The sequence below is a fragment of the Diorhabda sublineata genome, chromosome Y (assembly GCF_026230105.1).
Source record: "Diorhabda sublineata isolate icDioSubl1.1 chromosome Y, icDioSubl1.1, whole genome shotgun sequence".
NCBI lineage: Eukaryota > Metazoa > Arthropoda > Insecta > Coleoptera > Chrysomelidae > Diorhabda > Diorhabda sublineata.
The window spans coordinates 278,935-303,874 of record NC_079486.1 but is presented as its reverse complement, the minus strand read 5'-3'; the positions used below and the strand labels follow the sequence as shown (position 1 = coordinate 303,874).

The 24,940-nt window shown below is 35.9% G+C and overlaps 1 protein-coding gene across 1 annotated transcript; it reads right to left on the bottom strand.

Annotated features, from left to right (window-relative positions):
* Positions 1-3,761: 3,761 nt before the first annotated feature.
* On the bottom strand, positions 3,762-4,742 carry LOC130451975 (uncharacterized). Its single transcript, XM_056791331.1, has one exon. The coding sequence runs from the start codon at positions 4,740-4,742 to the stop codon at positions 3,762-3,764; it is 981 nt and encodes a 326-aa protein (XP_056647309.1).
* Between the last annotated feature and the right edge of the window lie 20,198 nt (positions 4,743-24,940).

The window sequence follows — 24,940 nt, the reverse complement described above, 5'->3', positions numbered from 1 at the left end:
TTTATCGGCTTTTTCGACCGTGTATTTCATATGTTCCAGGAAGTTGAGGTTTTTTGTTATTATTACTCCCAGATATTTTATTTTATTTTTGGCCTCGACTCTTTGTCTTTCCACTACCATTTTGAAGGGACCGTTTGTTTTCCGTGGTCCCTTCACCGTCAGTATCTCCGTTTTCTGAGGAGCAATTTTAAGTCCGTTTCTTGTTATCCAACGGACCGCTAGAGCTACAGTAATCTCTGCTCTATTCCTGACCTCATTTTCTTTGTCTCCTACGATGTAGAAGACGAGGTCATCAGCGTACGCGATAGTGGAAACTTTTGGGCCATAGTCCAACACTAGGATACTGTTGTACATGATGTTCCACAGAACCGATCCATGACTATTTTATGCCATTTCGTGGTATTGAAGGCATTTTTTATATCAACAGCCACAAGTACATCCCATTTGTGGCTGGTTTTACCTACTATTTCTTTTAGTTCGTTTATTGCCGACACCGTTGATCTTTTGGGTCGGGAGCCATGCTGATGCGGAGATAGGAGGTTCTTATTCTCGATCTCCTCAACCAATCTATTTGTAATCATACGTTCTAGTAATTTTCCGAAAGAGTTGATCGGTCATATAGGGTGATAGCTGCCTGCGTCGTTTGGGTCTTTACCCTCCTTCAGAAGTAGAACGACTCTGGCTGTTTTCCAGCAGTCGGGAAACCGTTGTTGCTTCAAAAGTTCGTTTAGATAGTTTAGAACTTGCAACGGTTTAGTTTTCACCGCGATTTTTAGAGCTTCGTTTGGCAGGCCGTCTGGTCCTGGTGCCTTGCCGTTTTTAATATCTCTAATCGCTATATCGAGCTCGTCACTGGTGAAACTATTTGGTACCGCATGTAGTGCGAGTTCGTCATCGTCGTCATTTGTTATTTTCCCTCTTGTTGTCGGGAAGAGGGTGAATATGTTTTCTCCTTTTCGCGCTGAGTTGGCCTTGTGTTCTATTAGCCATCTTGCCCGTCACTATCCTATAACCCTGGCCCCATATGTCGTTTTCAAGGTCTTTCATGAGGTAGTCCCAACATCTCTTTTTGGCTTGCATAATTAGTCTTTTTAGTAATTTGCATTGTAATTTCATACCGTCTTCCCACTTTTGTTTTAACTGTGGGAGTTTTTCTCGGGTGGATCTACGTCTTTTTTTTATTATATTCGTTTCTGGCATTCTCGATTTCAGGGTTCCACCAGAATGGTTGCATCGAGGTGTTAGCGTCGTTATTACTGGAGGCATCTTTATATGCCTTCAGTATTTCCTCGTTTGTTCCATTACTTTTCCTTAGTATTTCTACGTACTTTTCGGTGTCCAAGTAGGTCCTTTTCCTGTTGTTAGGGCTCATCTTTTTTATTGCTCCTTTCGTTTTTATCTGATATCGAATATGTCCATGGTGTGTATAGGGGTTGACATATTCTGTACACCAGTGATCTTATTATAATGACTGGTATGACAGAGTGTAACATCTAGAGTTTTAGAGTTACCTCTTTCAAAGGTGTGATGGCCGTTGTTGATTGCTACCCATCCTGTTTGGGCCAACCACTCCTCTACCATTTGTCCTTTTATATCAGATATAGGAGATCCCCATATTGCGGATTTCGCGTTTATATCTCCGGCCATTATGGATAGTCGTCTTCCGTTATTTTTGGTAGCCGTTTCAAATGTTCTATCTATGGCCTTTTGGTATTCCCTATCGCTGATATTCGGTGAGATATAAACGGCCGTCATAATGGTGCCCTTGGTTTCTATTTGTACGCAGTTATCACCTCGAAGCGTCTTGTCTATTTCCAAGTTTTTATTTAGGATGGCTATCGCCACTCCTGCGTTCTTATCAACGAGCCATCCTTTTTTTCGCGATGTTTTTGTTTGGCTCGGATATTATAATAACGTCGATGTGATGTTTGTTTGCTTCGTCAAAGGCGATATCATGCGCTATCTTGGACCTCCCCAAGTTCACTTGCAGTACGTTTATCTGGTTTTTGCCTATTTTTTATCGTTAGCTATTTTGCTTGTATCAGGCCCACATTCTCACCACGATGTGCAGCAAGATACGTGACCCCGGGCTATCATATGGGAAATTTATTTTGATATTAATCTTATGAATAATCGTAGGTATCCTAGTTGGGATTTTGTAATAAATGTCGGGATAAGCTCGTCTAAAATCTAGATTAAAAGAAAATAAATAAATATAAAATAAATATATAAATAAAAAATAAATAAAACCTTTGTTGTCGTCGTGTTGAGAGTATAGGGATCAACCGACGACAACATTCTAAAATAGGCCTCCGGTGTATATTGCCGGAACCTTGGAGCAACAGCGACGATTACTAACATATTAAAATCTGGGTTACTTCTTTTGGGGTCTAGATCCTGGACAAAGAGGTTGTAAAAGGACCTTTTGTCCATTTTATAGATTTAGACCTCTTTAGTCATTGTTCTCAAGGACTAATTTCCTATATTCTGGACACCTCATGGTGTCCATCCTATGTCCTTCTACTTTGCAGGCCATACATTTCGCTACGGCCTTACAGTCCTGGGCTCTATGGTTGAGCCCGCCACAATTGAGGCATTGTTTGCTTCTGTCCTCCCCCTTACAGGAGGTCAGACTATGTCCGTATTCCAGACATCTATAACACCTCAGAGGGGCTATTCGCTCCCTCACCCTACATGCCGACCATCCTATTTTGATGGTTCCCATCTCTCTTAACTTGCCGGCTTTGTTATTCGGAACGGAGAGAGGACACATCTGCCCTCCGAATTTTGTTTTTCTAAACAATTTAATTTCGACCAAGTCTGCTAGGCCGGTCTGTTTTTCGACCTCAGCTTTCTCCTCCTCCGAGGTGACCGCCGGGTCAAGGTCAGTGACGCTGAAAACCGTCCCCCTATTTCTGGTCGTTACACTGACCTCCTCCATTTTGTTCTTGATTGCATTTTTTAGGGTCTGTTCCTGACCCCTGCCTTTAAGGCGGATGACAATGTCACCGCCATTTGTTTTTTTTACCTTCTTAATGTTGACGTTGAGGCTCGCAACGTCAATTTTCTCTTGCATAGTTTTCAGCACCTCGGCGAAGGGCCTGTCTCCTGTCCTGACCAGGACATATTCCCCCTCCTCCGACCTCTTATCTCTGGAGGCTCTCGGGTGTATAATCATATTATAGTTTCCACCGCTTTTAGCAGTGAGCAGTGAATCATTTTCCTCGTGAGAGCTATCTCCCCACCGAGTATGAGGACATTCGTGTCCTCGCCCAGGTTCTGCCCGACCATAGCGCTGATCATTTTGAAATCTTTACCGGGTTCTCCATTAAGTCTGGCGACATAATACCTCCAGGCTTTTTTTGTTTTTAAGGAGGTTACCGAATTCTCGATAACCTCGAAATCCCCGGGATTAAGGGCTTCCGCTAGCTCCCTGATGTCAGGAGTCATATTCTCCGACTCTTTTTCAGTGCTTGGATTTATTAGGACCATACAGTCCTTTCTATCCAGCGCGTCTTGGCTCCTCATAGGGAGAATCTTGGTTTTGGAGAACACTTTGTCCTCCCAAAATTTATCTTTGATTCCTTCAAAATCTTTGAAGGAACCTCCCTTTTCCAAGGCTGCCACTATTTTTTTGGTAGCCTCCGCTTTTTTAATCTTTTCGGCTTCTTTCCGGCATTCATTACATTTAATGCCGCTTAATGTAATATCGGATGTATTTTTTCCATCTGTAGCCTTGTTTAATCTTTTTGTGTGGGTTCTCATTTCCCCCATCCTCCTTTTAATATCTTCGTTTTCAATATTAAGGCTCGCGAGGATCTGTTCGACCTCGCTGAGCTTTCGTTTAATAGCCTCTGGGGCTGTTTCTTCGTTCCTGGAGAATTCCTCCCTCCAGGATTTTTTTTGGCTTTTTTTTCTTCTTTATTGGTGCTTTGGCACCAATAGGGTGTGGTGACCTTTTTCTCGATACCTAGTAGGATCGAGAATAGGTCAGTCTTTCTGAAGTCAAACTCGTCGCTTGACTCCTTCTCCTCTTCAACTTCCTCCTCCATCATGGTCGATTGTCTGACAGATGCGAAGGATTTGTTAACCATTTCTTTATGTTTTTGGATTAGCTCCTGCTCGAAGAGCTCCCGGGCGAGGTCATCCTCGACCGTTTTTTTCTCCTCATCAAATATTTTATTGTCGTCTTCGCCAGAAGACGACGTGCATTCCTCATCAACTACCTTTCTTTTTCTGTCGTGAGACAGAGATGCCTCTGTCTCCGACGAGATATTCCTCCTACGACGTTTTTTGTTTTGTTTGTTAAATGAATCCATACGAATCCCACGAGTGTTTTTGACTTCCAATATTTTATTCTCTATTTCCTCCTCCTCTCCCGTTGTTGTTTCTCCCTCTTTTTTTTCTTTTTTATTCTCAATTTCTCCCTCTACTCTACTTTCCTCCCTTTCCCTTTTTTTCCCCGATTCTACTCCAAACATAATTTTATTAAGTAGCGCCCCTTCGCTACTTTCGTCTCCTCCTGTTTCTTGTTCTTTCACCTCTTCTTTCTCTTCTTCCAATATCGTTGGAAGAAGAGAAGTACTTCTGTTTATTTTTTTGTTCTTTCTTTGTCTTTGTATTAGTTCCCATTCAAATTTCCTTCTTTCTTCTTCCTCTTCTTCTTTTCTCCTGACTTCTTCTTCCACAGTCCTTCTTCTCTCCTCTTCCTTCTTAAGTTTAAGTTTTAATTGGTTTTCCATTTGGTTCCCACGAGTTGGGACGTGTGAAAAGTCCGGCGAGGCAGTGCGCCCTTACCTCGCTAAGGCTAAAATACTCTGGGGAGGTCGCCAGGTATCCCCAGAGGCACACGTTCGAGACTGACTCCGCGCAACCATTCATCCTGTAGCCACGGTAGCTCACAACGTAGGATTACGGATTCTTTTCTCGAGGTTTACTCCTCTATGTCTTTTTGGTCCGCGGGCGGTCAATTATTGGGGAACGCATTTGTTCCTTATTCATCACCTATCCGAGAAGGTTGGTCGGTCACGTTTCCTCTTACAAAAAGGTTGAGCGACTCAGGACCGACCACTCCTTTCGGAGACACCCTATGAGCCATTGGGACACGTCGTGTCGGGTAGACCAAACCCCATCCCAGAGAACTCGCATCGAGGATTTGGGCCGACTCACTTCCTACCTCCTCTCCGGGCACGAAACCTAACCTAACCTAACCTTCAGTGTGTGAAGGGAATTTCACAGTATATCTAGCTTCAGAATTTGCGCCGAAGTAAATCGAATCGAAAAGAGTCTAGAGTTTGTCACAATAATGGAAGATGAAAATGAGTGGAATAATTAAGAAAGTCCAAACCAGAATTTCCAAGATTTAACTTCTTGTAGTATACAGCAACTGTCCCTATCTCCGATTGAATTGAGCCAGGTAAATATAGTTCAAAGTCACTGTGTAAAACAAGGTGTATAGAAATGCTCGAAACTGTGTTGACCTTAATGAAACATCTTCCTGCACTCCCCGCTCTTCTAGAAGCTCTTGATAGTTCAACTGAAGGTAGAGGAAGTAATGAATGTGCTTTCCTGCACTCTAGTCTCTCGTAAAAGTTTTCATTCAGTGTTTTAGTTCTGTCTGAGAAACTTGGAATAACTTTACCTTCAACTCCAAGCAGAGTACATGGATGTGCACATAGCTTCTCAACTCAGATACAGAAAATTCAGGAAAAACGAGTCAACATTAGTCCATACTTTTATACGTTACATCTACAACTTTTCTTGAAATAGGGTGTCCAGTAAAAATTGAAAATCAAGTACTCGTCTCCTCCCGATTTTTCCAGGTTTTTTTTCACATTTTCCCAGTCGAAATTTTGTTGATTTCCTATCACCCTTCTATTATGATGAATATTAATTTTAGAAACTACAAGTATAATACAACAACCAAATTTTTTTATTTTAACTAATTCTTCGCTCACTGCTGTTTTTGAGAGTCTCCAAAAATTTTCTATCTATTCTTTTTACGATACGCAACAATATTCTACCCCAACGACGTATATAAGGGAGGGGGGTTTAGGGGGTTTGAACCCCCCCCCCAATAGAACCGTCCATGCATACAATTATTATCATCATTCTTCTACGTAAACAATTATTCAATCTAAAAACTAGACTTAAAGTAAACAAACTTATTTTGAATGCACTTATGTATCAGCAGCATTGGAGGAAAATTTGTACGGCGATTGCTGACCAATAAGGTGGCTGCATGTCTTCCACTCCGCGTTTGATTTCTGCAACGTGGGTACGTGGGAGTGGGACGTCAACAACAGTCTCAAGTCTTATGTACTGAATAAACTAGAGTAGTTGTGCGACTTATGTGTATTGTTTTTCTTTTTTGTTTATATTGTGCAAACTGAGCAAACTTTTTAGTGTTGCGAAGTTTTTTGAACTTGCAAAGTTTGTGGTGATCGCGATAAAGTAGCTGTGCGACATACGTGTGGTGTTTTTCTTCATTTTGTTTATATTGTGCAAATTTAGTAAACTTTTGAGTGCTGCTCAATTTTTTAAGCTTGGAAACTCTGTGGTAAGTATCTATAGTTCCCTAACATATACTTATTTAATAATGTAATTGCTGTTACGTTAAAACTAACTTAAAAATCAACATAAAAAAGAATTAATGCGCTAAGCAGATGGCAAAACTCACTGAACTTACATAATAGAGGTGGTGACATTATATATAGCTGCCTATATGATTCCATCTATGGATGAAAAAAGTATTTAATTGAGTACACTTGGGAACGTTACATTTATTAGTCACTTCACATAATACTGATCTCCGAGTTATAAGTTACAATACATAGTATAGTTATAAATGTGTGATTTAATATATAAAAAAGTTCATGTTTACCTGTATTTACTTAGGTTTAAAAATGACGTTTTTGCTTAAGTTCGGCGCTCGATTTGCTAGAGTCTGCTTTTTCTTTTTTTCATTGGTAAAATGATGATCAGTCACAAGTCTTTATAAAAAAAGAGTATGCACATGTATTTTGTATTTATTTACGTATTACGTAAATTCAACATATGTGGATCGGCGGCCGATCAGCATAACTTATTATCAGTTAGCTATAAATGTTTCTATGTAAAATTAAAATCATATATATTTTTATGTAGTCATATTTCTCAAGTTTTGTTACACCCGCGCCGCCAAAAACATTCTCTTCCTACGGTGTACTAGTGGTTGAAATAGTCATGTATTTCATTGCTAATTCGCCCAGTCGAAGGTACTGATTTTTATAGACTTGTCATTCCTGAATATAAGAACTACATTCCTGATCAATGCTACGTTACATACAGTAAAGGAAGCAGCATAATAAAAATATGTTAGCTGCTAACCAAATGTGGAGATCGATGAGGTCATAAGCATAGCCGCCCTTTCAAGAAGTGTACAAGATAACAATAATTGTTACATGTGTAGTCTGTCCATTTGCCTGAAATGTCACTGTGTCAGTACCTCTGTAGCTATAAGGTGCCTAAGTCTAACACCGGTCCTTTTATAATTCAAGCTATTTTATTATTAGAAAACACGTAACTTTCTATGCATTTACACTAGAAATTGTTTTATATTTTAGTGAAAGAAAAATGAAACGTACTTCACAGCAGTCGCTTTTGGCATTTTTTCCAAAGAAGGTGAAAACCAACGACGAATCGAACTCGCAAATCAATGAAAGTACACCCCAGTGTGCGTATGGATATCAATACAGATGCTTCAATTCCCTCCAGCTCTAAGAACAAAGATGAAACAGGCCACAGTAAGTTATTTTAATTTTAATCTCACACCCATCTTTAACGTGTTTTTCTTTTTAGGTAGCCTGGATTCTGTTATAATGGAAGACGAGTACGATATTGGCAAATATGTGTCAAAAGCTCCAAAAAATGATAATGAAAAATTAAAAGCTTTGAAAGAAACCTGGACCCCTCCTGAGACTTTTAAGTTTCCCGTCACTGGTAACAGTAATCTTTGTTTCCAACGTCATTGGACCCAAAAGAACCCATGGTTAGCTTATTCAAATATAGTACAAGGGGCACTATGCAAAATGTGCGTTTTGTTTGGACAGACCGAAAGTGGTCGCGGTGATCAAAAACTTGGAAGTTTTGTCACAAAGCCATTTAATAACTGGAAAAAAGCTCTGGAGAAGATCGAACAACATCGAAATACAATTTACCATAAATATGCTGTTGAACGGGCAAGCAATTTCGCAAGTGTTATGGAAGGTCAATCCCGTGATGTTACAGAATCATTTAATGCGCAAAATAAAATCATTGCCGAAGAAAACAGACAGAGGCTGTGTGCCATAATAGACACAATCTTATTTTGCGGACGTCAAGAGTTGTCTTTGAGGGGAAATCAAGACTCTGGTGAAATTGGCATTATAGATCCGTTAAATAATGATGGAAATTTTCGCGCACTACTTCGTTTTCGAGCACGATCTGGTGATGAAGTTCTTAAAAATCACTTACTTACTCAAAGTACTCATACTAGGGCTATGTACACATCGTCCGTTATTCAAAATGAAATAATTGAATTATGTAGAAGTGCTATTCAAGAGGAACTAATAGGTAGAGTCAAACAGTCAGGTTTATTTGCTATACTTGCCGACGAAACTCAGGATGTGTCATGAACAGCTGTCACTTTGCCTTCGCTATGTTGACTGCTCTTCTGGAAAGGCTCTTATTCGCTTCGACGATCATGCGAACCATAATTACGAATAAATATCCCCGAGCACAGTTCGTACACTGTGCAGCTCATACTTTGAACTTTGTTTTGGCTCATTCTTGCCAGATCCCTGCAATCAGAAACTGTATCGGGACTATTAAAAGCATAATTAACTTCTTTAGACAATCAGCACTCCGAGATGGCCTTCTAAAAAAAACTGCGGACGAGATTGGAGCACCTCATTCAACCCTTATCTCGCTTTGTGAGACAAGCTGGACGGAGAAACACACAGCCGTTGAAAGGTTTCCCGAGATGTTTCCCGTGGTACTTGCTACACTTCAAGCTCTCCAAGAGTCGGAAAGGGAAGTAGCAACCCAAGCTTACCAGTTGCAAGTCGCAATGGAAAATAGCCAGTTTATAGTGTCAATGATAGTTTTAAAGAAAATTTTCTCTTATACATCAGATTTGAGCCGTGTCCTGCAAAAAGTCAATATTGACTTAGCTAATACTTGTAATTATGTGACAACAATTAAAACCACCTTGCAGAACCTACGTAATGAACAGGAATTCTCAAATCTTTTTGAGGAAGCAAGAAAGTTGAGTTCCACTGATATAAGTGCTCCAAGAGTAAGTGGTAGACAAATAAATCGCAGTAATATACGAGGTCAAACTGCTGAAGTTTATTATCGACGAAATGTGTTCTACCCGTTTATCGAACACGTAACCACCGAGCTTGATGCTCGCTTTAAGTCTCACGAAGAAGCAATTTCAAAAATTCAATTGCTTCTGCCTAACCAGACTCAAAATACCGAAGCAGCAAAGAAATGTATAGTAGGGATAGGAGCAACATTTCTTAGTGAAGTGGAAATAAAAGGTTTGGTAAGCGAGTATGAGCTCTGGCACAATCATTGGTCTAATCAGGAAAAGCCCTCTACCGTATTAGAAGCTATGATGACGAACTCTTTTTCCCAACGGTTAAGAAGCTTCTTCAAATCTTAGCGACACTTCCAGTGTCAACTGCCACGCCTGAACGCAATTTTTCCACTCTTAAGAGGCTAAAAACGTACTTAAGAAATAGAATGGGAGACGAGAGGCTTACAGGCCTCGCGCTTATGAGTGTGCATGGAAATATCGCGATAAAATTAAATGCCTCCGAAATTATAAATAAGTTAGCTGAAAGAAGAAAAAGAATGAACTTAATTTTGTAACAATGAGTACCTTAAGTTTTAATAAATTTTTTGGCATGCCTTTCTTTTTTTTATAATAGGTACTCCAAAACAAGGATACGGTTAACTCACTTTAGCCTATGCTAAAGCTACTTTCGAGTAGATAAACTCAAATATTTGAGATCACTAAAATCCTTTTCGTAGAAAATATGTATTGTTTTAATTTTGTATGAATGTAAATATATTTTTGTTTCCGCTCTAACTCCTTCATTATTTCCAAGTCGAACAACATTACTAACTAATTAAACCATACGATAGGATCGGGAAATATAAAAAGCTTTTCTTAGGTGATGAGATGTTTAAAAAATGTTTTTAAAGAATTTGAATTTAAAGAATTTGAATTTTAAAAATCTGTCCCCACTAATTAGTTTTTCCTTATCCTTGTAAAATGAAGTACCCAATAGGTCCCTTGCTTCGGGTAATACATCAGTATTCATGTTTGTTTCCTGTTTTTATTTTTTATTGGAATCTCAATATCAGTGACATTATTAGAACATTTTTCTTATTGGTTATTAGAGAGTCTCACTCTTGGAAGCACTTACAGTTTCAGATGAGTGTAATAATTCAATTTAGGAAAATTTAGATGAAGCGGCTCTTTCATGCAATGGTTTTTTTCATTTATTTCAATCTGTGCCTTATACTGACTCGATGTCGGTAGACTTGCGGAATCAAGTCGCCATGATCTTTCTCTATTTATATCAGTTCTCTGACTCCACTGGATAATAGCGGGATTGCGGAATTATACCGAGGCATCTTAACTAGACATAATTTTTTCCTTGGAGGTTTATCGTTATTTTCCTCTTGCGGTATTAAATTGGATTGATGTTCCTAGTTCCTTTTCTCTATGAATGTTGTTAGACTGATAGCTTCGAATCGAAATGGTCTTTCTTCATCTATTTCAGTTGCTGTCTCATTTTTACACGATTTTTGTAAACTTGTGGTTTGACAGTAAACCTCAATGTTGTCAAATATTTATCTATAAATCGTAATATAATTAAAATCATTATGATCTGGCTTCAGTTCTCACTAAATTTGATTAATGAGCAATATTTTCCACAATTAATCTAAACAAAAATAATTTCAAGACCAAGAAAATAATTTTGGTGAGAATGTTTATGAAAAAATATAAGCTAGGCAACATCGTTATGTATCTGTTTTCGTTTGCGATAAAATGGCTGTCATTGTTTCAGTGTTTAGATATTTTTCAAGTGACATATTACTCTTTTTTTTTTATTGTAGAGCAAAGACAAAAGTAGCTAGATGCATTGAAAATACAGTAAAAAGATTTATCAGAAGTTTATATTTGTGAAAATATTTTTGAAAAAGAATGTGTAACTGATAAAAGAATTAGCTTATATACAGAAAATTTTGTTTTCGGGCAATAGTTATGTTAAATTTGGGGATATTAAACCGGGTACTTCTTGGCAGTGTTTAGGTTCAACATCTGAAAGGTATTTATTGTTTGTTGGAAAAATGTTGTTAATGCATACTTATTGCAGATTTTGTAGTTTACATCAGTCTGAAAGATTCACTTCAACCAAATTTTTAGAAATTTAATTATTTCACTCACCTGAAACTTCTTTTTCTACTTCTGAAAGTATGAATAACTCTTGTAACCAACAAGAAAAATGTTCTTATAATGTCATTGGTATTAAGGTTCCATCAAAATTAGAAACTTTGCAGGAAATCTCAGCAGTTCTGATTTTGATATACTGATGAAGGCCAAGAAAAAATATGAGTATTCTGAAAAATAGAGTGGTTCTTCAAAGAAAATCTCTCTTCAAATTAAATTCGAAATCTGTGAAAAAATAGGTTTTAAGGAAATTATTGATAAATTTGCCACTCAGAAAGCAAGAAAGATTATTTTATAATTAGGTAATTATAATGATTAGGTACCTAGTCTGTAAACTGTAGAACAACTGATTGATATACATACTTTTCGTTGAGTATTGAGTTGGTACTTTTTATGCAAAGGTGATAATATTGTATGTTTTTTATTTTGATAAAGTATTTTGTTGATATTATATAAGCTGGCCAAAAAAATAATGTTTTCAAATTTTATTTGCATTTTTACTCATGAATCACTTCTTCACAACGATTGTGATGTAGGAATGCGATAAAAATATGTAACTATCTAATCTATTTTTCCCTAAAAACTGAAAAATAACAAAACTGCAGCATAACAATAAATTTAAAGGCATTTGACTTTGAACAGAAAAAGAATTTAGCCAGCGGCGGTTGATAATACAGTGAAGATTGTAAATTTCATTAAGTCGCAGCCTAAGCAATCCCGACTTTTTTCCATTCTGTGCGATGAAATGAGTGAAAGTGTTGTCAAGATTGTTTGGGCTTGTTAATGAATTATGATTGTTTTTGTTGTAAAATTACGCGATGGGGCATAATTTTATCTTCTTTATTTCCTTATTTCTTGTTCTTTCTTTCTTCATTTTACACTTTTGACTTTTCTGTTTCTTGTTTTTTGTTTTCAGCATCATTTTCCTAATCATGGCTCTTCTTCACATTACTTTCATCTTGTTTTTGACTACTGCTTTCCTCATAATAATATTATAAGTCAAAATATACATTATTCGAGTATCCTATTCTGTAGAGTTTTGTAAGTAACTAATTTAACCATATGACTGGAATGGGGAAATATAAAAAGCTTTACTAAAATTTGAAACTAAGACTAATATATCACTTGAACAATATCTAAACACTCAAAAATATTTCACTCCAACAAATCTATTCAAAATGCTTTCTCAGTATTTAGTAAACAAAGGCAGCCATTTTATCGCAAACGAATACAGATACATAACAATTTTGCCTAGCTTATATATTTTCATAAACTTTTTCACCAAAATTAGTTTCTTGGTCTTGAAAATATTTTTATTTAGGAAAATAACGATAAACCTCTAAGGAAAAAATCATGTCTAGTTAAGACGTATCAGTATAATTCCGCAATACCGTCAATATCCAGTGGAGTCAGAGCACTGAATGAAAACGTTAGCCCTCCAAAAAGAAGAAAGTAAGATTTGATCTCGAAAATATATCTATATTCACTTACAACAAAACCACAAACTGAAAAATCTTACAAGATGCTTTCAAGAAAAACATTAATCCGATTTAAATCCTTCAGACCTACAGCATCCAGTCGAAATTCTCCACAATATATAAATATATAAATAAAGATCATGGCGATTTGATTCCGCAAGTCTACCGACATCGAATCTGTATAAGATACCGATTGAAATAAATGAAAAAAACCATATTATAAATAACGATTTTCTTCCACGAAGAACATAAATCCCGTTTGACGCAGCAATGCCGTCAACATCTTATGAAAATAAATCAAAAATGGGTCTTTGTAACTGCTTGAATTTAAGATGCCATGGTTGCTTTGGAGAATGCTTAAAATGTGCTTCTAAGAAATGTGGACCAGAATGTAAGTTTAACCGACCGTTTTACATTAACAGAATCATTTATTTACATTCTCAAAAGGTTATCACAAACCATTTGGTGAAGTAAAGATCTTAATTGTGTTTTTTAATTGTTTTGAAGAAAAATGTTTATATATGTGTTTGAAATTGAAGGTATGTAGATTATTCATTCATATAAGATATACTTGAATTTTTTAATAAAAATTTCAGACCTCGTTGAGCTCCAAAACTATTGATACGTTTACCTCCGTGTCCTTGCTGTTAATAAAAAAAGTTGTTTAAATAACTTAAGCAGATTGAATAAATTATTGTTAGCAATTTTTTCGTGTATAGATATAGTAATAATAGTAATAAAACAACACTGCCTATTGACATGTGCAGTGTTGCCGTTTCAGTTGGGAGGCGGGAAATTCAAACAAGAAAAGCCTTTTACATTAGCCTACAGAATGTTGTTATTGAGTAGAGAGTGAGTTTACTAATTCAATCAACTGACGATCTTGAATCAAATTATACTCGGTAATATTTTTTTGTTTTATACAAAACACATAGAGACTAATGGAGAACATTGAAACAGGTGTCAGACAGTGAAATAGTGAGTGTGGTAATAGTAGTACATGTCTTGGATTTCTCAATGTGAATATTCTTCTAGTATCTTTTAAGGACTTTTACTTTGATGAATTGTTTATTTAACAAATTTTGGGCAGCTGTGTGTATGTTCTCAGTGTCAATTCATTGTACAATCAACCAATCAATATGTATATCATAAGTTTTTACATATATTTATTGTAATTAAATATTTACCTCTATTATTCGATTCACTTTCCCCATTTTGTATTCTATAAGCATCTTCATTAGCCATCAATTTGTGGTGAGCAAAATAGACAAGCTACAATTGCATCATATCACCTATTCATATTGACAGTTAAAAAAGGATCAGAACACTCTCTAGGGTAGAATCTGAAGTTTCATTCACTGAAAAGAAAATAAAAAAATCACTCAAATTCACAGTTACAGTTTTGAAAAAAAACTTTTCAAATCAACTTTATGAAAGTACTGAAGTTGCTTGCTAACTTGCTGACTTTTTGCTATTCTGTGTGATCAAATGGGAAGTGAGCACAAAGCATTCCTGCTTCATTGTGAAGTACGGTGGCTCTCAAGAGGTAAAGAGCTGTCAAGATTGTTCAAGCTTCTTAAGGAAATAATATTGTTTTTGTTGGAAAATCACAATAGGTCAGAAATTTTTCTTTTTGATTTCCTTATTTCCTGTTCCTTGTTCTCCTCAATATTATTTTACACTTCTCACTTTACAGTTATTTGTTCTTTGTTTTCAACATCATTTTCCACATCGTGGCTCTTCTTCACATTACTTTCATCTTGTTTTTGACTTCTGGTTTCTTCATTATCTTTTAATATCGTAATTATTTTTATATCATGTATTTCAATTTTATTCCAGAGCAGATATCCTTTCGAGTATCCTCGCCAAATCCTCGCATCTGAGCCAAATACACTTAGATTTCTTATTGTCCAAGGTTTACCCTCAATCCAATTTTCCATTAAGTTATGGGAAGTTTTCAGGAGTATAATCAAGAATAGTACCTCATTTTTTCATATATTCTTTCATTCGTTTACTCGTATATTCTCCGTCATTTCCGATCTTACTTAATGAACTTTTGTATCAAATTTAGTTTCAACCATTTTTATGTATTCTATTATCCAGTCTGACACTTAACTTTTGTGTTCCAGTGAAAATATTATAACATTCTGAAGAAAGCATTCATCAAAATGTTTGTTTCCAATACCTTTTACGCTTATGTCATGTTTTGTTTGTATGCTTTGATCTTCTAGTTTTTAAATGTGTACTCATCGCCTCTCATTGTGGTTATTATTATCGCTTATGAATACAGATATATTGAATGTCATTTCTCTTATAGATATAGCTGAAAAATTTTTGAGTGACCTTACCTTTTAATTGTCCTGTATCTCCTTCATACAGCCTAGACAATTTTTCAAATATTTCATCATTTACCAGTACAGCTCATAATATGTGTTATGTATGTATGTATGTACAAATGTATGTTTTTATATATTCATAATCATGAATACTACTCGGTACCTATGCGGTTTATAACCAAGTCCATAATTCTATATGCTTTTAAAGTTATTCCATTTATATTACAGTTTCCAGAAAAGTTTTTTGTTATAATGAATTTTCGTTTTTAGTTTCGTAATCCGAATTATTTATTTATACAGTGAAAAGTCTCGGACCTATAACTTGTTGTTTTTAGTATTATTAGAATAAAAATATCCTTTTTATTGTTATAACTTAATATAAAGACAAATATGCAATAACCTAAACTGTCTAATATCACTAGGAGCCAACTTCACAGCGTACTAGCATGTTGCCATTTTAACTTTCAACACAAAAAATATTCTATGCAACGTTGTAAAATATTATTTTTGTTATAATACGTTGTCTAACATATACTGTAATAACATTGTATAAAGAATATTCTTTATACAATGGTAATACTATTATTACTCATATAGGTAAGACTCCTATATGGACAGTTGGTATTACATATATGTCTACATATTTTCATTTTATTTGTTTCAGATAGTTAAATCATCGTAATTATAGCGGTTTTATTTCGTGATGTACAACGCGAAAAATCGTTTTTTTCTTAAATATACGTAAAGATATCATCAATTGATTTCGATTGGTTAACGAGATAAACATTTCAAAGTGCTTAAATTTCAAAAGTCAACAATTGTCAATAATATTTTTTTAAGTGAATGAAAGTAAGACGGTTAATAAGTGTTATTTGTATATTAAAATTGTAGAAGTTTTAAAATGCCGTCGACTTTGAGTAAAGAAACCAATTTGTATTACAAAAATTTGGTAGTGACAAAATTCAATAACTGGTTGAAAATGGTTAAGGAGAAGAAAAAACAAACTTATCAAGACCAAAACTCAACGGTATCGTTCCAAGCTCCAAAGGAGGAAAAAGATGCTAACGATACAAACATTATCGTGACTCCTGCAGATAAGTTCGATTCATCACCACCAATGAACTGTAGCGACGCCAATTCCAAGGAAGTTCTAAACTGAAAAGATGCGAAAGAGGAGGAACATATGAATTTTTTGAACGAGAGCTTCTACGAGAAAATGAGATTACTTCAAGAATTCAGAAACGTCGGTCTCTACGTGTATTGCGACTCTTGCGATAAGTATAGATACCTGCCCGACGTGAAAGATCCCCTGGATCTATCTGACAAATGGTATTGTTGGATGAATACAGATGGGAGGTATAATAGATGCGAAATCAAGGAAGAATCGATCGACGATAAAGAAAAGGAGCTGATGATATTTAATAAATATAACGCGGGTAGCATCGTCTGGGCGAAAATCGAAGATTATCCATGGTGGCCGGCTATGGTGGAAGATGATCCGGAAATCGAGAATTATTTTTGCTTGAAAGATTCCTTAGAACCGGTAAGTCTAATATTTCTCTTGGTCACTTTCATTAGGTTAGTGTTGTAAGTACAATTTTTTTAGTTCATGTCACGTACAGGATGATTTTGTTTTAATATCGAAATTATTAGGATACCTTATATACAGGGTGATTTTTTTACTTATTCCAATATTTCATTTGGAGTGGAAATCGAAATAAATTTCAAGTTACCTTAAATACAGTGCGGTTCTTTTTATCAACTGAAAGTGGAGAGTGGGAAATTTGTAAACTCGTATACAGCTTTATTTTTTTTTTTAATTTGTAAATTTTGATGGCCATATACTGGGTGATTAATCGCCTTTTTTTCCTAATATATTTCGATAAAATTCTTGAAACGACACAAGGTATTCGATCTATGGAGTCAGTCACACTGTGAATTGACGGATAACGATTATTTTCAGACGCACTACCACGTGACATTTTTCGATTCTGACGCGGTGACTAGATCTTGGGTGAAGGCCGAAAATTCGAAACCGTTCTTGAAAAATATCGACGATAACCTTGTGCTGAACGATAAATTCAATAAACTCAAACTCAGGATGGACGTAGCCGACAAACAGGCTAAAGAAGCCGTCGAAATGAAGCTGCTCGACAGACTAAAAATGGACAGCTTCATATATAGATACGTCTGTAAGTACTGTTGTGGATCCTTGCACCGGGGCATTATCCACAAGTTTGATGTAGCTACAATAACTCTGTCCCTGGTATATAGTTGTGACTCCCAGAATCTTTCGGCTGAAATATCCCTGAAAAGCAGCTGAAAAACAGGGTTTCAAAAATCGATCGGGGTTTTAGTTTTCGAGAAAGCAACGTGGCTGATATTGATTAATGCGTACGAATATATTGAAGTTTTTATTTACTATGATTCCGGTATATATAAATTTGGATTTCTCCAACTAAACTACGTGATTAGTGAACCACGCAGAAGCCTACAACCACTGTCGTGGATATCTTGACAGTGGGTATATCGGCTATGTCATGTAACCAGGAGGTTCTATGAAGTTTTGGGTAGCATGAATATTTAATAGCCATACGGAGGCATTTGTTTTGTACCACCTGCAGGGTGCGGAAATTTTGTTTGGTACCTGTGTAGTAGACTGGGGCTGCATATGTTAAAATGGGTCTAATGATTTGTTTGTATAATAAAAGTTTGTTTTGTGTGGTGATTTTACTGTGTTTACAGATGAGAGGGTAAAGTCTGCCCATTGCAATCTTAGCTTTTAGTATTTGTTTGGCTATGTGGGCGTTAGCATTCGTATTTCCTTGCACAATATACCCTAGATATTTTAGGGTACTGCTTGGCAGGATCGTTTGTCCGTTTATGTGAAGCTGCGATTGCAATGAGCTGCTTTTCCTGGCTATACGTCTGAGTAACAAGTACTCTGTTTTTGACGCATTTATAGATAGTTTATTATTCTGAAAATATGGTAAAATTTTGTTGTTTAAATGTGTTTGGATGATGTTAAGTGCTTGATCGGGATGTTTTGCCGATACTACAAAACAAGTGTCATCTGCATACATAGCTGTTAGGATTTGTTGGGAAGTGGGTATATCGTGTGTGAAAAGGGAATATAACAAAGGTGATAGTACGGACCCTTGCGGAACTCCAGCCTTTATGGGGTATGGACCCGTATGACGTAAAATTCTCTATTCGTTAAATAGGAATGCTAAATTTTTATTAAATAGTTTGGAACTTCTAAATTGATCAATTTAAAAATTAAACCCTCGATCCATACGGAGTCAAATGCTTTTTGGATGTCGATAGCGACCATGATGGACTTATTTTTGTTCTGGAAGCTTTCTCTAATATAATTAAAAACTCGTATTATTTGGGCCGTCGTACTGTGTCCACTTCTGAATCCGTATTGCTCGGGTGGTATAATTTTTTGTTTGTCAATAAAGTTTTGTAATCTTTTATGAATTACTTTATCACCTTTGCAATATTATTGAGCAAGGATATAGGTCTGTAACTATCCACTTAGTATGGTTGTTTATTAGCTTTGATAATGGGAACGATGTTGGCAATTTTGAGTTTACCGGGTAATGTCCTATTTTTAGAACAAAATTAATTAAATGTGTAAGTTGCACTAAAGCAGTTTTATTTTTCAATTTGAAAATTATATTATAAATTTCAGTGCAAGTTGTAAGATATTTTGAATTTTGTATATTTAGTACGTGTTTAGATATCGGTGTTTGTTCTTTTCTTCTTTTATTATAATAATAATGATACACTATTATATTTCGTAAACGCACAACTTTAATTACTTATATTATCCTTGCATCTCATATATTGATATTGAATTATTATACATTAAACGAATTTTTATAAATTTTACGTCTGCTACTCTTGTGGTGTGTATCTTGAATGCCCTGGGTTCTTGCTGTCTCTCTTCTGGGCCCTCGTGGTCGCAGCGTTGCCAGGTTTAGCTTCCATATAAAATTTAGAAGTTGTAACATACCCGCGGCATTAAAAGCACCAGCTTTTAACAGAGTATATAACAGTTACTTAAACTTAAGCACACACGTTTATTTTTTTTTACGGCAAAGGGCACAGTTTGGAAAAATCTCTGATGACAGTTCCATTGTTGGTGAGAATTTCTGCAACTCGCGAGATATTATCACTACCCCGGAATAATTTTGTTACGCGCCCCAATTTCCAGTTAAGAGGTGGAAGTTTGTCATCCTTTATAAGTACCAATATACCTTCTGCCAACTCTCCATGGTTCGTCTTCCATTTAGATCGTTGCTGAAGTTCGGAAATGTATTCCTTATACCATCTCGTCCAGAAATGTTGCTGAGCATTTTCGATTTTTTGGTATCTGGATAACCTGCTTTCCTTTTCTAAAATCATAACTGGCTCCAGAATTGAAGTTAGTGGACGACCAATGATGAAGTGAGCTGGTGTTAAATGAGAAGGATCTAAAGGGTTAGTAGATAGCGGACAAAGAGGACGGAAGTTTAATATGGCCTCTATCTGACAGAGCAAAGTCGTGAACTCTTCAACAGTAAAGTTAGATTTACCAGCAACACGTTTCAAGTGATATTTCATTGCCTTAACCCCAGCCTCCCATAATCCACCAAAATGTGGAGCTTGGACTGGATTAAAGTTTCAGCGTATGCCTTGATTGTTCATAGAATCACTAATTAAACATTCATTTTGAGTGAGAAAATCATAGAATGCTTTCAAGTTTCTATTTGCACCAATAAAATTTGTACCGTGGTCTGAATAAATTTGAGATGGTTTTCCACGTCGACTGATGAAGCGTTTCAGAGCCAAAAGGAAATCTTCATTTGAATGACTACTTACAAACTCAAGATGAATGGATTTTGTAGCCAAGCATATGAACAGACAAACATAACCCTTCATGATTTTTGAGCCACGTCCCCTTTTATCAAGTACATGAAAAGGTCCGGCATAATCTGTACCTATGATTTGAAAGGGGAAACCAGATAAAAATCTATCACTTGGTGAATTTCCCATAATAGGTTGCACTGATTTTGGTTTTAATCTATAACATTGTATACATTTATGAACAATAGATCTAGCTAGGTTGCGAGCGGCAACTGGCTAATACGTTTCTCGTATATTATATAAAAATTGTAATGGTCCTGCATGTAATAAGTTTTTATGCTCTTGTTCAAAAAGAAGTTTCGTGAAATGGTGTTTCGACGACAAAATCATTGGATGTTTTTTATTTAAATGAAAATTTCAATTCTGCAAACGACCTCCAACTCTAAGTATACCGCTCGTGTCCATAAACGGGTTTAAAGATAAAAGTTTACTTTTTTTGTCAATTTCATTCCCAGCTTTTAAATCATTATACTCCTTATTGAACGAAGATATTTGGGATAGTTTTACAAGCAACTTCAAAGAGTTATTTAATTCTGTTGTTGTAAAAACACCAAACGATCGATTTTCTTTATTACTTGAGCAATTTTTTATAAATCTTAAAATGAAAGCCATGCACCTCCTCAATCGATTCAAATTAGAAAACCTTTCGAATGGAAATTTAAATTCAGACACCGCTACCAAAGTAGTTTTTATTTCTGGAAGGGGAATAGACGTCTTGTTGTCTTATGGCCAAAGGTCAGGGCTCTCTTGAAGCCAATATGGACCCTGCCACCATATATTTGAATTATTCAAACTACTAAGATAAGAGCCAACCCAACACTATTGTGGAGTCAGACCATAATGTTACAGAATTGAAATCAAGCCTCAAAGAAGTAGTAACCTTATTAACAAGTTTAGCCAGAAGGGAATTCTCTTTCACAAAGTTTACCTAATTCTACTAAACACCTAATAGTTAAAAATGGTGCACATGTAGTACCATAAATTACCGTGGAACGTTCACAGACACTTAGTGCTTTATTTTCGTTATCTCGCCATAGAATTCTTTGCATTTTATGCTGATCTTTTGACACCAAGACCTGACGGTACATTTTTTCAATGTCCGCGGTAACAACATATTTATATTGTCTAAAGCGTAATAATATTGACACTAAATCATCTTGAATTACCGGTCCTTTTAGCTGAAGTTCATTAAAAGAAACTCCACTTGTAGATCACGCCGAGGCGTCAAAAACTGTCCTTAATTTCGTTGTTGCGCTATGCATACCTAGAATTCCATGGTGCGGTAAATAATAGGCATCCTCATGATTTACTTCAGATACCTCTCCGCATATGATTGAGCTTTTCATATTCGAGGATAAAATTCTTGTACATTCTTGAGAATTGGTATTCTTTTGAGAATTTTTGTTCAAGCGATTTGAATTTTCTTTTGGCTAGACCTAAAGATTCACCTAATATTTTTGGACTTGCTTTCAATGGAATCGATACAACAAAACGACCTTCTTGAGTTCTTGTTGTTGTGTCTTTAAAATGAGTTTCACAGTCCATTTCCTCTTTGGACCAAGGACTGGCAGTTTTAACACTTTCTATTTCAAAGAATTTTGAAAACTGGTCTTGGATATATAAATCACCTTCATTGTTAACCAAATTACAAACAAAATATTAGAAATTTGAAAGCCTTGTATTTTACCTGAAACCAACCATCCAAGCTGAGTTTCCTGTAAAACAGGACCATTTGTATTTAACTTCAATTGGTTTGGACATAAAACATTCCAAAAAATATCAGCACCTATCAGTATCTCGATTGGTCCGGGCTTATGGAAGTTTTTATCAGCCAAATTGATATATTTAGGTATCATTAGCTTTTGCTTATCAATGTAAAATGTAGACAAGTTTCCAGTTATTTCTGGCAAAATAAAACAAGACAAGTCCGTCATAAAATTTATATGTTGGGATTTAAATTTTAAACAACATTTATATTTCACATTAGAGACGGCACTGTTCAAACCAGAAACAGCGAAATTCATTGTTTGCTTTGGAATATTTAGTTTTGAGTGAAAAGACTCAGTTATAAAGACATTAATCCTGAATCTAGAATAGCTCGAACAGGTACGTAAGCACCATAACGGTTTATAGATGGGGAGCTGGCTACAAAAAACAGGGTCGATAAGGTGCGCGCCATTTCAGCTTGTAAACTGGTGGCTCCCACTTAATACATCACCGAACGCCACTTCTTAAGGTCAGCACAGGTCAGATATGAAAATGCCAGCCGGTTTTTCCGAACCAAAAAAATTGGCTGAAAAACCTCATAACGGGTGCGCGTTAAACCTTTAGTAACGTGGGGTTCAAACCTCAAATAAGAGCGGTGTAATAGCACAAGAAAGTTTGCAGGCCGGAAAACCCTCGTAAAAAGTGATCGAAAGTGTCGGAAAACTCATCTGAAAAACCTCATAACGTGTGCGAGCGAAACCTTTTGTAACGTGCGGTTTAAGCCTCAAATAAGAGCGGTGTAATAGTGCAAGAAGTTTTGCAGGCCGGAAAACCCTCGTAAGAAGTGATCGAAAGTGTCGGAAAGCTCATCTGAAAAACCTCATAACGTGCGCGCGTGAAACTTTTTTATTGGGTAATTGGTATTTTCATCTTACCTCTTTATTCACAAAGCTATCCTCAAATCCACTTGATAAAGGACTGACTTTTCCACTACATTCACTTTGTGATTGCTCTTCTAATAGACTTTCCGTGGTTAAAATGATCTTTGGAGCTATACGCAATAGCAGAACATTGTAAAATAAAGTGTTACGAGAAATATGCTAATTTAAAGAAGACTACACTGTTCATATTCCGAGCTGATCTACTCGAGGTTACTGGAACCTGGAGGAAGCCTGATGTGAGAAGTATTTTTCGAAGTCCACGAACTAGTGATCAGTGGCGGAAGGCTGCGAAAATTTTTTTAGATACATTTTAACAATACTTGTTTAAAAAAAAAAGGGCACAATACATTTGTACAAACTATAATTATCGAAATTCAATTATTTTATCTGAATTACAAAATATTTTCTGTAGCTAAGGTGAATAATAAATTTATATGGTATTGATTGTTACTGACATTTTTGAGGATAAATTGGTTTTTCCTTTGCTGTAAAAACGAGATATTTTCTTATATAGCATATTTGTTTTCTGAGTAGAAAGGTACAGGATTAAGTTTTAATAAACGAAAGACAAAGAGTTATTTAATTCTATTTTTTTTAAATTTTATATATTTTGCGTAGAATAAATCATGACAACGTTAAGTTCTGTGGGTAGAATTGGTCACAATATTGAGTATGTAAAACTCAAAGTTATTAAAGTTTTACATTTGTTTTTCTAATGACTGTGAACCGAGGAGAACTCGTTAGGCGCTACATGCTTTTCCGAGGTTCAATAGGGAGAAAGTGAAGAAATTAATAGAAAACTACTAACCACTCAAAGCAAAGACAACTAATATTGAGGTGAAAATTGTACTGAAAAGCGAAGAACCAATTACTAATGTACTAGTGAGAAAAAAGGATGGCCGAACCGAGGTACACAAATGGCGATAAAAAGGATATTGACTACAGAAGATTATGAGGATTTTTATTTAGAGCACGATATATTGTATAAATACGATAATGGATTAAAATTACTTGTCATTCCAAAGAACATGAACAACAAAGAACAAAAAATTATAATAAAAGTCCACGAGATAGAAAATTTTTGAAAGAAAAAAACAGAAGAAGTAGTAAACAAGGAATTTTACATACCAAGACTAAAAGACAAAATAGAAACGATTAAAAATAACTGTATACCTTGTAAATTATAGAATAAAAAAAGGAAAGAAAGAATGACTGCTTCATCCTATACAAAAGCTAGAAGATCCGCTAGAGAGGTATCACGTCGACCAATTAGGACCAATGAAGTCAACAAAAAAAATTATCACTACATTTTTGTGGTAGTTGATGACTTTTCCAAATTTATGTGGCTTTACCCAACAAAATCAACCACGACGAAAGAAGTAACATGTTGTCTTGAAAAATAGCGTAAAATATATCACCTCGTCCCGTAGGAAAGAAAGAAGGAATGCTTCATCCTAAAATCAACAAAATCAACCACGACGAAAGAAGTGATATGTTGTCTTAGCGTAAAATATTTGGAAGCCCGTCAAGGATAATATCTGACAGAGGATCCGCGTTCCGTTCTGAAGAATTCGAATTATATTATCGAGAAGAAAATATTAAACATGTGTTAATAACTTGTGAAATCCCACGACGTAATGGAGAAGTGGAAAGGGTAAATAGGATCTTATACCCGTCTTAACAAAACTTAGCGGCCGCTAGTTGAACTAAATAAAAATTCTATTTGTGTTTAATTTCTATACACACTAGCGCTTCCTGCTGGCCAGACAACAAACTAGACACGATTCTATAGACACTACCGCCCTCTACCGGACAAACGCCAAACTAAAACACGAACTAGCGCCATCTAGCGAAGAACAGTCGAAATGAAAATACTTAGCGACAGCAAGTTGAACTAAATAAAAATTCTAATTGTGTTCAATATCTATACACACTAGCGCCCCCAGCCGGCCAGACGCCAAACTAAGCACGATTCTATAGACACCACCGACCTCTGCCGGCCAAACGACAAATTAAAGCACGAACTATCGCCATCTAGCGAGGAATAGTCGAAATGAAAGTACTTAGCGGCCGCAA

Coding starts and splice junctions, on each gene's coding strand:
- LOC130451975 (XM_056791331.1), bottom strand. CDS start 4,742: ATGGAAAACCAATTAAAACTTAAACTTAAGAAGGAAGAGGAGAGAAGA.